Source organism: Leopardus geoffroyi, chromosome B4 (assembly GCF_018350155.1).
Source record: "Leopardus geoffroyi isolate Oge1 chromosome B4, O.geoffroyi_Oge1_pat1.0, whole genome shotgun sequence".
Lineage (NCBI taxonomy): Eukaryota > Metazoa > Chordata > Mammalia > Carnivora > Felidae > Leopardus > Leopardus geoffroyi.
In genome coordinates this window covers 29,670,140-29,685,811 of record NC_059341.1, presented here as the reverse complement: position 1 = coordinate 29,685,811, position 15,672 = coordinate 29,670,140, and the positions used below count along the sequence as shown (strand labels likewise).

Sequence of the window (15,672 nt, the reverse complement as noted above, 5' to 3'; positions counted from 1 at the left end):
TTGTGGGGTCCATCAATACAAACCCTTCCTCCTTTTACCCAGACTTCTAAGCTTTCAGAAATGAACATGATCAGAAGTTAGACATACTCAAGGCCATTATGTTTCTAGTGGGGACCTGAGGACCTATGCTAAGGTCAGAGTACAAGGTAGAGGTGGTAAAAATTACATTTCTTGGGCCTTTTGGATACTGGTGAACAAATTACTGTGACTCCACAATCTCTGACACAAGATTGAGGAGGAAACATAATTCTGAGTGGTCTGAGGCCACCAACACCAGGCCTCTTTCTAGACCCAAGTATGGATGAATTCCTTTGGGCCACCCCCATTATTATGGCTTTTACTGCCTAATACATCATTGGTACTTTCTATACCAACCAGTGCTTGCATTTACCCCTAACCTCTGATCAGATTTTCTGAAGGTAGGTTATTTTAGTGGGGTATATGTAAGATCATCACCTACCAAACTACTGGCACCTAGGACCACTGTCTTCCAAACACAATGCCAAAAGCCTAGAGAAGCCTAAAAAAGGGATAACGGCTCTCACTGTTAAACTTTAAAAAGCCAACAAAATATGCAAATCATTTCTCTATCCAATGGTTCCACTTGGCCTATGTGCAAAACCTCTGAAGTCTAGGCTTTAAATTGATTAGGGCTATGCAATGTGTCAGTGCTGCCTTTGGCACCAGTTGTGACAGTTATAGAGGCTATTGCCCAAAGTGAAGGAACTTACTATACTAGAATTAACATCACAAATGCCCTTTTCAGCATTCCCTCTCCATGCAGATGGTCAGGATTAATTTGTTGTATATAGAATGGATTGCATTATACCACAAATGTCCTTCCACAACACTCCCTAAATTCCCTAATTATCTGTAACCAATGCTTGAAAAAGTCCCTGGAAAAAGTCCCACTTCTGGAGGGAGTGCTAGATTTCCAATCTATTGATCAAGTCATCTCAGTAGGCCATTATTATCAACAAAGTACAAGGACCTAAAACCAAAGAAAAATGTCTGGGCATCCCGGAGAAGCCAATTGTCGTGCTTTGGGTCCACTGTTCCCTCCAAATAAAAAATAATCTGATCATTTGTTAGACTGTTCAGATACTGCCACACTCTCACAGGGATAAGAGCACCCATCTGTCAGGTTACCATAAAGACCTTTGGCTGGGACTCTACTGGACAGGATCCCCTTGGAGATCCTTCAACTGACTATCTTAGCTTTCCATTTTCTGAGCCCCTCTGATTTCCATTTGCTGTTTCAGTTACAGATCTCAGCAACATCTAATTTTGCCTGCTAGAGCCTATGGAAGAAGTCACAACAGGTCACAGACACCCCCTTGGACTTTGGGTCTACAAGCTGCCAAAAAAGTGCATATCCTTTATGTGACAATTATTGGTTTTGGTGAAAACTGAGAACATGACTTTGGTTATGTAATAATCTTCTGATAAGAAATTCGAACCAAAACACATTAATATATTTCCTTTTGTTCTCTGGTTATATTAGGGTATTCACACTTTAGGCAAAGTTTAAAGTTTCTATAAAATACATGCTCAAATACATATTAACAAACCAAAGAAAGTTCTCATGCATTTAATTTAAACCAATATAGGGGTGCCTGGGAGGCTCAGTTGGTTAAGCATATGACTTTGGCTTAGGTCATGATCTCAGCTCAGGTCATGATCTCAGAGTTTGTGAGTTTGAGCCCCACATCAGGCTCTGCATCGGGCTCTGTGCTGACAGTTCAGAGCCTAGAGCCTGCCTCAGATTCTGTGTGTTCCCCTCTCTTTGCTCCTCCCCTGGTTGCACTCTGTGTCTCTCTGTCTCTCTCAAAAATAAATAAACATTAAAAAAATTTTTTTAAACAATATAAAGTTACCTGTAGTTATTATACTTACTACTGATTCTTTCCTCCATGGATTTTTTTTGTTTTTTAAATTGTACTTGGGTTTTTGACACTGAGTCTTGATGTTTAAGCTTAAGATTTTCATCTAGCACTTCATTAAGAGCTACATAAAGAGAGAAATTAATAAGAAAACAGATCTACTGTAAAATCTCTAGATTTCAAATTTATAACAAGAGAACAGTAACATTTTATCCCATTTTTATAAATTAATAAATAAATTATCATAATACTAGATCTAATAGGAAAATTCTGAGAACATTTTTAATGGATGTGTATTGAAGATGTTTCTTTATTTTATAAATATTCCGGACACCAAGTATGCTTATATTAGACTCTAATTTTCTTAGGTTATTTATACTTTAGGTTAAAACATTCAGACACCAACCAATGAAAATGCATATGCACAAGATTAGTCAATATGGCCTTATTTGTAATTGCAAAATATTCAAAACCATCTAAGTGTTCAAACAGATTTGTTGAACAAACTGATATATATACCATAAACAATAGTATATGTAAATCAAACTATTATGCTATATACCTTAAACTTATACAATGATGTATGTCGGTTATTTCTCATTAAACTGGAAAATTCATATAGTACCAATTATGATACATTATGGTGTGCATATATGTTTGTGTATAAATATATAATATATATGGTATATAGGGAATGTAATGTGGTGCAAATAACTGTACATATAGTGATATATCCCCTTCCCATCTAAGCTAATATATCCAACCCTTGCCTGATATCATTTCATGGGGAAATGAAATATTGGCTGACACACTAGTAGAGCCAGTGCCCTTTTATGTTTAGATTTCTGCTTATATTTTATAATAAGTGAATAAAGCCTTAATTTTTACTTTCAATTTGGCTTGTTGTCTTAAGTTACTTCCTTCACATCTGGCAGCTCTCTCTTGGTGACAAATGGTGACATGCAAGGTGGTTCAATTAAGCACAGTCTTTCTGGAAAAGTAAAAAGCATGAAGATACTCCAGGACATTTTGAGATGTTAGAGAAGTCTATGAGATTTCTTGGAGAGTACCAGCTGATTATTTTCTAGAATCTGAGGGTCCAACAATGCACTTTGCCAGCCATATCAACGAATCACGGAATGCTATGGGCCACTCTTGGAGAGCACTAGTAGATTGATTATACACAATTTTTATGTTTGAGAGGTAACAGTGGTGCTTTACTTCAGCTCCAAACTCCATGGCCAAAATGCCTGATGGGCCAAATTAGAGATTCAACAGAGGGGCTCTGGGAAATCTAGGGAATCAATTCCTTGGCTAATGTTACTGTCCTCCGATGATAAGATGAAAAATTGTTACACACTTTAAAAGTTTTAATTTATTTTTAATTATTTTGAGAGAGAGAGAGAGAGCTTAATCTTAAGCTTAAACATCAAAATAATTATTTTTAATTATTTTGAGAGAGCAGGGGAGGGGCAGATCGAAAGTGGGAGACAAAGAATCCCAAGCAGGTTCTGTGCTGTCAGCGCTAAGCCTGACTCAGGGCTCAAATTCACAAACCATGAGATCATGACCCGAACCAAATCAAGAGTCACATGCTTCACTGACTGAGCTACCCAGGTGCCCCAAGAAGGTAATCTTCTTTAACTTAGGAAGGGACAGTGGTACTTTGTGGGGTTCACCACTATAGTACCCTCCTTCAGAATAGTGTTACCACAGAAAACTTGATAGAGACTGACCTAAGTTGTTTTTCTTCCTCAGCTGGAGTTGTTTGGGCTCTGACAGCTTTGGTCCACTCATGATGGGTTCCCTATGACTAAAATACATGTTTGGACCATGACTGCAGAGGCACTAGCAGCTCTGCAAACTACTGGCGGTCCCTTAGTTCTACAATGAGAGAGTAAGATTAGTGGATGATAAGATTGTTAGCAAGATTCTAGGTTCATTAATGCCACTCCTGCTGGTTATCAAGGTGAATTAAACCTCCTCATAAGGTCAGGTCAATTAGTGAGTGACATAACCCAGATCATAAATGACAAATTTTTGGACAGGGAAAAACAACTACTGCCAAAATAACAAGGAGCGACCATCAGATAGAGTGACATAGAAATAAATAATCAGGCATATACTCCTAGAAGATTTGGGTAAGAACTTTCTCAGAGATCTCTGGGTCTTGTTACTAAACAATGGGAGTCAAAAGAAAAGATAAAGAGACTCTCCACTGAGAAACTCTTGGTCAAGTAGTGTTCTAATAGAAGACAAACAGCAGTCTCCCTAGAGATTGCCCAGTGATGGTACCTCTGCTAATACAAGTGTCCTTCTCCCGGTGAATTATAAAATGAATCAAAAAGCCCTATAAATTTTTACCCAAACTTTTTGGCTTAAAAAAAGACTATAAAATGACAATGTCCTTATGTCCACAGTGAGAAATGGAGGCTGTATGCCAAAGCCAAATTTCAAAGTAGACTGGGGAGAATTACATTTCTTGGGGCTTTTGGATAGTGGTACACAGGTAGGTGACTGTAACCCCCAGAATCCCTGGCATAAAAATGAAGGGGAAATTGATAATACTCACTGGTTTTCTGTCTGAAGCCACCACCACCAATACCCTCACCCAGACTTGACTATGGGCATGGATCCTTTGGGGCTACCACATATCACCATTGTGATGGTGCCCACTCCTGAATGGATTTTTGTTATAGATGTATTGTATTGTTTATGTGCACCCCTGAATGCATTCACACTAAACCCTGAAGGGAATTGCTGCAGTTAGCATCATTTTAATGGGGCATATAGAAGATTATAAACTTACCAGACTACCAGCATCTAGTGCTTTTGTCTCTTAAAAACAATATCAATGTTCTTAGGGATAAAAGGAAAAAATTGCTCTTATTGTTGTGCATAAGGAAACCAAGGTTCACCATCTGGCTTTTGAAAAAGGCCTTGGGTGCCTGAACATAATCAATTATTGGTGGCTCAACTGTGTAGTAAAGCCTTTGGCACTGGCACTACCTGACATTATAACTGTCATAGAGGTTAATACCCAAGCTGAAGGAAATAAGTATGAGGTATTTTATATTACAAATGTCCTTTTTAGCATCCCTGTCCATACAGATCAGTTTGTCTTATGTGCAATGGGTTGCAATTCACCTTTAAGGCCATTCCACAAGACCATGAGCTGGAAAAAGTCCTATTCTTAGATGGAGCATTACTCTTCCACTATACTGATGACATCTTCCTAGTTGGCCCAGGCAAGGGCATAATCCAACAAGGACTGCATATCATGTTGACCACATAGAACAACATGCATGGGTCATTAATACAGACAAGGCAGAAGGACTTATGACCCATGTAAAATTTCTGAGAATAAACTGGGAAGGGACAGTGTGTCTTACTCCAGAGGAAGAAAATTCCAAGTTTTAGTAATGTTCAGGCTCTTAGCTCCAATAAATACAAAAGATACCCAGTTATTGGTGGCACTCTTCAGCTAATGGTGGTCACACATTCCCTACATGTCTATCTTGATGGTGACACCCACCAATTAGATTACCAAAAAGACTTCTACCCTGAGTGGAACATGACAACATGACCTGAAATTTCTTCAGCTGACCACATAGGCCATCCTTCTCCTTACTCCTTCTAATTCATTTTGCTTTTTGAGTTACAGGTCTCAGCAGCCTCTGTTTGCCAATTGAAATATGTCAGAGGTGCCCGTTCAGCTTTTGGACCCAATATCCTGTAGTTGATTGAAAGTAAACACGGTTTGAGAGACTATTAACTAATTATTGGGCATCAGTGGGCACTGAGCTCAAGAGCCATGACATGAAATCATCTTATAACTAGACATTCCAAACAAATGTTAAATGGCTTTTATTTTATGATATTCACATTTTAGGCCAAAGTGTAAATTTTCTATAGATTATATGCTGAAATACATATCCATGAAGTAAAGAAAAAAAAGATCTGATGAGGTTAATTTTAAAAAAATTAAAGTTATAGGGGCATCTGGGTGGCACAGTCCATGGAATATCTGACTTTGGCTCAAGTGATGATCTCGCAGTTCATGGGTTCAGGTCCCACACTGGGCTCGCTGCTGTCAGCGAAGAGCCTGCTTCAGATACTCTGTCTTCTCTCTCTGACCCTCCCCTGCTTGTACTCTCTCAAAAATAAATAAACATTCTTAAAAAATTTAAAGTTATCTATAATTATAATACTTTTTATAATTATTATAATCTATAATTATTTAAATGGAGCTGTTTCTGTACTTGCATTTGAAGTTTTGACACTGAATCTTGATGCTTAAGCATAAGACTTTTGTCTGGTACATCATCATGAGCTACATAAAGAGATTAATTTAGCCTCTTAATAGAAAAAATAGATCTACTGTGAAATCTCTAGATTTAAAATTTGTAACAAATACAGGTCATTTTAATAACATTATAAGCAAATTACCATAAGACAGATGTGACATGAAAATTGTGAGAATACTTTTATTGGGTATGTGTTGAAGCTGTATCACTAACATCTCCATTATAATGTTTTAAATATAATGTTATACTATATATAGTCTCTAGTTTTCTTGGGTTATTTATACTTTAAGTTAATACATACTCATATAACTAAAAGAAACTGTATATGTACATGGTTATTCATTACAGAACACTTTCAAATTGCAAATATTCACAACCACACAAATTTACAAGCAGATTGGTTAAACTAAGGTATACACTACACTCTAACGTATCAATTATGGTAAATAATGTGGTACAAAAAGTGTACATACAGCTATAATATGAATGAAACAGATCTCTATAAACTGATTCCACTCAAGTGGATTTCTAGGAATAATGTTATATTAAAAAAACTGAAAAGGGAAAAACTTATATGCTACCTTGGGTATGGAAGAAGGAAACATAGTAAATATATCTGAAAACAAGGTAATGGTTGCCTACAAAATGGCAGGGGAACTGGCATTTGTTTGAGCATACCTTTTGTATATTTTTAACTTTTGAAGTAGGTTTAATGTTCTACATATTTCAAAATGAAATTAAATCAATAAGGGTAAGAAGGTGAAATGGAAACTGAAAGCAAATTAAGTCAGATTAAACTGCTGAAGGAAAAATAAAAGCACCAATTCATCAATACAATATTTAACATAAACACTTACTGTTGTACATGAGATTTGGGATAGGGAGGTGAAAGTCGACCACAAACAAATCATGAAATATTTTTGGCTGGTTTATTTTTCCATTGGTATATGCTAGGCTACTCTGAGACCATTTGAAAAGCATTGCAAGATTGAACAAATGAGTAAATGTTATCATATCATTTAGCATATCAGCTACCCCAGCCCAGGGACCCATAAAACGGTAGGAGAAATTAGGTTGGAGTTTCTTCAGCTGTGAGACCATCCCCCACCTCAGTATGCACTAATGTATTTGACACTTCTCTGGTGCTCTTCCATGGGGTAAAACAGAATGTTAGTGGAGCTGGTGCTCTCCCTTGTCTAGACTATAGCCATGGCATATGGTAGTAGGTGAATAAAGGTTAATTGGTTACTGTAATCTTGTTATATTAATAGGTCAATTCAAAAACTGCATCTCTGTGTAGCAAATTGCCACAATGAATGTGTGGTCAGTGAAGCAAAATACCTTCCTGGAAGGAACACTTTAGGAGGTGCTATGAGTCTGAAGGATATGATAAGGGGAAGGGTACTACTGGATTATTTGCAAGAGAGCCATAGGTCACTATGCCAGTCAGGCAAATGTGTCTCACAAAGTATGAGAAGATACCATGGGGCTCTCTAGAGTGCTACTGTATTGTTCACACAAGCTTTTCAGTTCTGTAGGATAACAACTGTTTTTTTTCTTTAGCCTCTGATTCAGCTACCAAGATGCCCAATGATTCAAATGAGAGACACAGCAGATAGGCTCTAAGAAAACTAAAGAAGCAGTTTTGTGGCTACACATGGGTAAAAAAATATTGGGGACACTGCATACTGAGTTACATTCAGGGATTACTGTTAGCTCTAGAATACCCCTAGATATAATGGACAACCTAAGATGCAGAGACTTACAGAGACTCATATATTCATGAAAAAGAATGTAGAGTACAAGGATTGCTTTGCCCAGCAACTTGAAGAGATCTGGAGATTTGGGTGGTTTGCATTCATGACGAAGAAGGTAAATCTTGTTAAACTTCATGAGGGAGAGGGGCACACTGTAGGGCTTGATATTGTAGAACCCCTTCTTCAGAGAGCCTTAACAATAGTGCCCATATTGCCCAAAGAGACAGAGGAAAAGGGGATTAAAGACATGAACATCTGACACCATTCTCTTTCCTTTGCTGGGTACTATTCTGACATACCATTATGAGTTCCCTGCCACTGAAAAACATATTTGGATCATTTCTTACAGAGGCTCAAATGGCTTTGTGAGGCCCCCTAGTGGTATCTAGGGTAGCAGATGGAGTGAGGATAGTAATGATATGATTTTCAACTAGACTGCAATTTCTAGTTTGGTCCAGGCCATCTTCACTAGTTACCTATTTCAATTAAACTTCCTTAGAAGGCTATGTCATTTGGTTCATGGCACAATCCAGATCTTAACTGACAAGTTTTCAAAAATGGAAAAAGTAGCTACAAACAAGATTTTACTGTTGAGCCAGTGAACAGAGAGACCTAAAAATGGAAATTGGGTACCTACTCCTGAACCATCTGGTAAGGGGTTTTTCTAAAGAAATCCCTAGGTCTAGTTACTCAATAATGGGGTCTCAAGGAAAACACTGATGGACTCTCCACCAAAGATTTCTAGACCAGGTAGTAGGCCATGGGTCCCAATGCACCTCACCACTAAAGTCCAAATTATGATGACCCTTGACTAATACAAGTGTTCTTCCCTTTGCTTCTCCAAGTGATATTGAGAAGAATCAAAGAACTATGTGCCACTTTTACTCAGACCTCTTAGCTTTCAAAAAAACAAAAATTAGGGAAGTGTTGGGTGAATATTCTTATGTCATCAGTGGTGATCTGAGGATGTATGCCAAGGTCAGAATTCAAAAGGGGGGTTGGGGAGAAAATTCATATCTAGGGCCATTAGGATACTGGTATGTAGATGACCATGATCTCCATAACCTCTGAAACCAGAAACTAGGGGAAACAGATAATATTCTCTGATTTCTCATCTGAGGCTATCACCAAGGTGACACTTGGTCAAACACTACTATGAATGTATCCCTTCAGTCTACCATAAAACTGCATTTTTATAGCTCCCACTACTAAATTTATAATACAACAAAAGTATTTTCTATGTGCAACCCCATTCACATTCATCCCCAAGCCCTGATAGGAACTGCTATATTTAGGGCCATTTGAGTGGGGCATGTAGAAGACTGCAAACCTCCAAACTTATATCACCTAGTACCTGTGTCTCCAAAAATAAACTCCTGGGAAGAAAAAGAAATACTCTCATTCCTGAGCCTAATGAAGCAAAAATTCCCCCATAAGACTATTTCCAATTTTAATAACTAAGTTGCCCTTTCACATGGCTTTGGGTGCATAGTGACTTGATTAATTTTTGCAGGTAAGTACTATAGTACAGCCCTGAGTACTGGAGGTACCTGAAATTGTAACTGTCATACAGTCTTTTCCAAACCGAAGGAAATTGATATGCAACTAATGACATATCCAATGGCCTCTGCTATATCCTGCTTCATGCAAATGATCAGTGTCAATTTAACCTTATGTGGAATGAGTTGCAATATACCATTAATGTCCTTCACATGACTACCAAATTGCTCCAATTTCTGTAACCAATGAATAGGTCATGACTTCTAAATGTCCTGCTCCAGAGGGAGGACTAGTGTTTTTTTAAATATATTTATTTATTTATGAGAAATAGAGAGAGCACAAGCACAAGAGAGAGAAGAAGACACAAAATCCAAAGCAGGCTCCAGGCTCCAAGCACAGACCCTGACGCGGGGCTCAAACTCACAAACCGTGAGATCATGACCTGAGCCAAAATTGGAAGCTGAACCGACTGAGCCACCCAGGTGCCCTAAGAGGGAGGACTAGTTTTTAGTTGAATGGCCCCAGATAAGGACGCCACCCAAGAAGTACTAGATGCCCGCTTGACCCACTTGTAGCTCTTGGCTAGACTATTAGTACAGAAAAGGTACATTTACCTGGCACCCTAGTGAAATCCCGACATGATTTCTAAAGGACATGATCTCTCATTCCTGAGGAAAAGATTGCCAAGTTTTGGCTCACTCAACTCCAATAAATAATAAGAGGCCCAGCAACTAGTGGGACTCTTGACTATTACATTCTCATTTTCCCTGTGTGAAATCCTTGATGATACCATCTCTGAGATTACCAGAAATGTTACTTATTTTTAGTGAGAATACAACAATAGGATGCCCTAAAGGCCCTCCAACAGACCTCCTGGCTCCCTACCCCCAATGCTCTTTTGATCTCTATTTCGTATTTGAATTATAGATCTCAGAAATATCTGTATGCCAATTGGACCCTATGGCAGAAGGCCACTGCTACAGGTCAGAGGCATCCATTGGGCTTTTGTATCCATAATTACCTGGAGTTGGCTGAAAGGCACATTACTTTGAAGAAATAATTATTCACCTGTTTTGGGGCCCTGGTAAATTATGAGTGCTAGTCTTGTGGCTATAAAATGATCATAATACCATAAATTCCAACCAAAGGGTATCAATATTTTCACTTTTTTTCTCTAGTTATCTTAGGGTATTCATATTTTAGTCAAAGTGTAACATTTCTATAAAATATATGTTCAAGTATAAATTCATGAGCCAAAATAAAAAGATGTTATAATGATGTTATTTATTTTTATTGAGAGAGACGGAGAGGGAGAAGGAGAGAGAGAGAGAGTGAGAGAGAGCACGCGCAAATGCACAAACAGGAGAGGGTCAGAGAGAGACTGAGAGAAAAATTTCAAGCAGGCTCCATGGTCAGTACAGAGCCCAGTGCAGGGCTTGATTCCATGACCCTGGGATCATGACTCAAGCTGAAAATCAAGAATCAGCTGCTTAATCACTGAGCCATCCTGGTGCCCCATCTAATGAGTTTAATTTAAAATAAAATTATTTGTAATATTATACTTACTACTAGGTCTTTCTCCTTTGTGGCTTGTTTGTTTCTCCACTTCAATTTCTGATTCTGACATTGAGTCTTGACGCTCAGGTAAATTATTTTCATCTGGTACTTCATCCTGAACTACATAAAGAATCATTTTGTCAACTAAATGAAAAAAAGATACAATGTGAAATCCCTAGGTTTTAAATTTGTAACAAGTGTGCATCAGCATTATTTCTCATTTTTAGAAAGTTATAATTAAATTGCCATAATGCTAGATTTTATATGAAAACTGTGCTGTTGAACTGGTTCAATATTCACAAATCAATCAACATGATAAACTACATTAATAAAAGAAAGGATAGGAGTGCCTGGGTGGCTCAGTCGGTTGAGCATCCAACTTCAGCTCAGGTCATGATCTCACAGCTTGTGAGTTTGAGCCCTGCGTCAGGCTGTGCTGACAGCTCAGAGCCTGGAGCCTGCTTCAGTTTCTGTGTCTCCCTCTCTCTCTGTCCCTAACCCACTCACGTTCTGTCTCTGTCTCTCTCAAAAATAAGTAAACATTAAAAAAAATTTTTTTAAAGAAAGGATAAGAAATATATGAGCCACTCAATAGATGCAGAAAAAGCATTTGACAAAATACAGCATCCTTTCTGGATAAAAACTCTCAAGAAAGTAGGGATAGAGGGAACATACCTCAACATCATAAAGCTGTTTTCCAAAGACCCACAGCAAATATCATCCTTAATGGGGAAAAACTGAGAGCTTTCCCCCTGAGGTCAGGAACATGAGAGGGATGTCCGCTCTCACCACTGTTGTTCAACATACTATTTGAAGTCCTAGACTCAGCAATCAGACAACAAAACGAAATGAAAGGCATACATTGGCAAACAAGAAGTCAGACTTTCATTCCTGTCAGATGCCATGATACTCTACATGGAAAACCAAAAAGACTCCACCAAGAAACTGCTAGAACTGATACATGAATTCAGCAAAGTCAAAGGATATAAAATCAATGTACAGAAATTAATTACATTTCTATATACTGATAATGAAGCAGCAGAAAGAGAAATCAAGGAATCAATCCCATTTACAATTGCACCAAAAACTGTATGATACCTAGGAATAAACCTAACCAAGATGTAAAAGATATGTACGCTGAAAACTATAAAAACTTATGAAAGAAATTGAAGAAGACACAAAAAAAATGGAAAAACATTCCATGCTTATGGATTGGAAAAACAAACATTGTTAAAATGTTTATTCTATGCAAATCAATATACACATTCAATGTAATTCCTATCAAAGTAATGGCAGCATTCTTCACAGAGCTAGAATAAACAATTCTAAAATTTGTATGAAACTATAAAAGACCCTGAATAGCAAAGTAATGTCGAAAAAGAAAACTAAAGCTGGAGGCATCACAATTCCTGACTTCAAGTTGTATCACAAAGCTGTATCATCAATACAGTATGGCACTGACACAAAAACAGACACATAGATCAGTGGAACAGGATATAAAACCCACAACTGGACCCACAGATGTATGGCCAACTAATCTTTCCAAAGCAGGAAAACTATCCAATGGAAAAAAGAGTCTCTTCAGCAAATGTTGCTGGGAAAACTGGACAGCGACATGCAAAAAGAATGAAACTGGAACAATTTCTTACACCATAACAAAAATAATTCAAAATGGATTCAAAATGGATGAAAGACCTAAATGTGATATAGGAAACCATCAAAATCTTACAGGAGAAAACAGGTAGTAACCTCTTTGACCTCGGCCACAGCAACTTCTTACCAGATATGTCTCTGGAGGCAAGGAAAACAAAAGCAAAAATGAACTATTGGGACCTCATCAAGATAAAAATCTTGTGCACAGTAAAGAAAACAACCAACAAAACTAAAAGGCAACCAACAGAATGTGACAAGATATTGAAAATGACATATTGGATAAAGATTTAGTATCCAAAGTCTAGTCTGTAAAGAACTTATCAAACTGAACACACAAAAAGCAAATAACCCAGTTAAGAAATGCGCAAAAGACATGAATAGACAATTTTCCAAAAAAGACATCCAGATAGCTAACGGACACATGAAAAGATATTCAGCATCCCTCAACATCAGGGAAATACAAATCAAAACCACACTGAGATATCACCTCACACCTGTCAGAATGGCTAAAATTAACAACTCAGGAAACAACAGATGTTGGTGAGGATACGGAGAAAGGGGAACCCTCTTGCACTGTTGGTGGGAATGAAAACTGGTGCAGCCATTCCAGAAAACAGTATAAAGTTTCCTCAAAAAATTAAAAAGAGAACTATCCTGTGACCCAGTAATTGCACTACTACGAATTTATTCAAAGGATACAAAATGCTAATTCGAAAGGACAGATGCACCCCAATGTTTACAGCAATGCCATCAACAATAGCCAAATAATGGAAAGAACCTAAATGCCCATCAATTTGTGTGTGTGTGGGGGGGGGGTGTGTGTATAATGGAATGTTACCTGGTAATCAAAAAGAATGAAATTTTTCCATTTGCAAAAACGTGGATGGAACTACAGTGTATTACGCTAAGCAAAATTAGTCAGACAGAGAAAGACAAATATCAAATGTTAATACTCATGTGGAATTTAAGAAACACAACAGCTGAACATAGAGGAAGGGAAGAAAAAATAAGAGACTCTTAAATACAGAGAACAAATTGAGGGTTGCTAGAGGGGAGGTGGGTGGGATGATGGGCTAAATGGGTGATGGGCATTAAGGAGGGTACTTGTTGGAATGAGTACTGGGTATTATATGGAAGTGAGGAATCACTGGGTTCTACTCCTGAAACCAATACTACACTGTTTGTTAAATAACTTGTATTTAAATAAATAAATTTGAAAAAAATAAAGGGAGAAAACTAGGGATGAAATGGTTGTTCTGTAAGTAATCTCTTTCTCTTGACATATATATATTTTTTTTACTTTTGTAAAAGGCAAAAGATTTATACGATCTGAAGAGAAACCAGAGTATATATATTTTTTTACTTTTGGAAGCAGGTTTGCGTTCCATTTACTTCAAAAATAAAATTAAATCACAAAATAGGAACTACAACTGAAAGCAAACTTAAATGAACATTGATAATTTAAAAGCATTAATGTAAATAACTCATCAATATAGTATTTGACACGGACCCTCTCTCATAAACAAGAGCATGGAAGAGAGACTATAAACACATGATAAAATATTTTCAGTAGGCTTGATTTTCTAGATTTATGTGCTAAGCAATTCCAAAAAAAATTTTTATGAGCATAATAAGAAGCAAATGAGTAAATGTGTTATGTTATTCAGAGTCAAGATTTACACAGCAGAAGAAAGGACACACACATGAAATGGAGGAAGGTAAGACAAAGCCCTGAGGGGATAGATTAGAATTGAAGGTTTCCAAGATTCATCATGAATTCTAAATATGTTTATGCAGGTTTACATGCACATGTATATGTATATAGGCATATGAGTATGAATATATACATGTACATATAAGTATATGTGAATACACCCAAGGAATCTAACCTAGGCCAGATCTTATGTGTGATGTTTCAGACACAAACATAGATAGTTATAAAGGTATGGGAAAGAGAAGCTTCTCAATCCACAAAAGACTTGATACACAACTAGTCATGGTCTCAACCCCTTCTTCTCCTATGCTCTTGTCAATACATAGTGCATTCTTACTCTAGTGGCTTCTAATTGGAGGCTTCCTTATGGTGCTGGGAAAGAGGGGCTTGACTGAAGTATTGTTTAGGCACTCCCTCTGTGTACACCACCTCACTGAGGGGCACTTGAAGAAATTTTTCTCAGTTCCACTTTAGTCAGGACTTTTCTACTCCTACCCCTGCCACCGCTACCTCCCAAGAACACAGGATCCATAAAATAGCAAGAGACTTTTGTTTGGGGATCCTTCAGCTGTGCGATGATCCTCCCCTATATCTCATACCAGTTTGGACTGATGCATCTAATATTCATCCACTGCTGCTCCAAGAGAGGAAACAGAACACTGGTGTAGCTGGGGCCCTTTCCTGTTTAGACTCTTCTTGATACTATTGCATTAAGTGAATAAAGCCTTTTTATTTGGTACTTTTCATTGTTACTTTCATTTTGCTTTTTATTTTAATGGGCCAACTCAAAAACTGGCATATCTCTCAGACAAACTGTAGTGCAGGCAAGGTCAATGAAGTCCAATGCCTTTACGGAAGGCACACTTTGGAAGATGCTAGTGAATCTGTGGGACGTTCTGGGATGGGGTAGAGGGGTTCTATGAGGTCATTAGAAGAGTCTGAGAGCTGCCTGGGGCATTTTGGCAGTCAGGTCAGTATGTTTTGGACAGTCCTAGCAAACCATGTGGGGTGCTCTAGGAGAATGTGATTTTGGTTTTCACATAAGCTTTACAGTTCTGAGGGGGAACAAAGTTCTTTATTTTTAGACCTTGATTCACTGGCCAAGGCACCTGCTGGATCAAATTAGAGATTCACCAGGCAACCTTTTAGAGAACTATGGAAGCAATTTGTGGCTACTGCTTATGGTTCACCAATGGTGGGACCTAAAGTCACTGGAGACGCTGCATTCTAAGTTGCACCCAATAACTATTGTTAGCTCTAAGCATGCTCCTGGAACAGCATACCACATAGTGAATGATTAA

At 37.8% G+C, this 15,672-nt stretch overlaps 1 protein-coding gene across 12 annotated transcripts in view; it reads right to left on the bottom strand.

Annotated features, from left to right (window-relative positions):
* LOC123590304 (coiled-coil domain-containing protein 7-like) overlaps positions 1-15,672 on the bottom strand; it is a 292,262-nt gene that overhangs the window by 129,753 nt on the left and 146,837 nt on the right. For 10 of the 12 annotated variants that reach the window (XR_006708711.1, XM_045463300.1, XM_045463308.1 and 7 more), the window contains 3 exons: positions 12,734-12,793; positions 11,014-11,124; positions 1,897-2,007 (listed from right to left, as the gene is read on the bottom strand). Coding sequence is in view for 11 of the 12 variants with exons in the window: in XM_045463300.1 (XP_045319256.1) it covers positions 1,897-2,007; positions 11,014-11,124; positions 12,734-12,793 (282 nt within the window). In the remaining variant the exon portion in view is untranslated. The remainder of the gene's footprint in view (positions 1-1,896; positions 2,008-11,013; positions 11,125-12,733; positions 12,794-15,672) is intronic. The other 2 variants (XM_045463304.1, XM_045463312.1) reach the window with 1 other exon arrangement.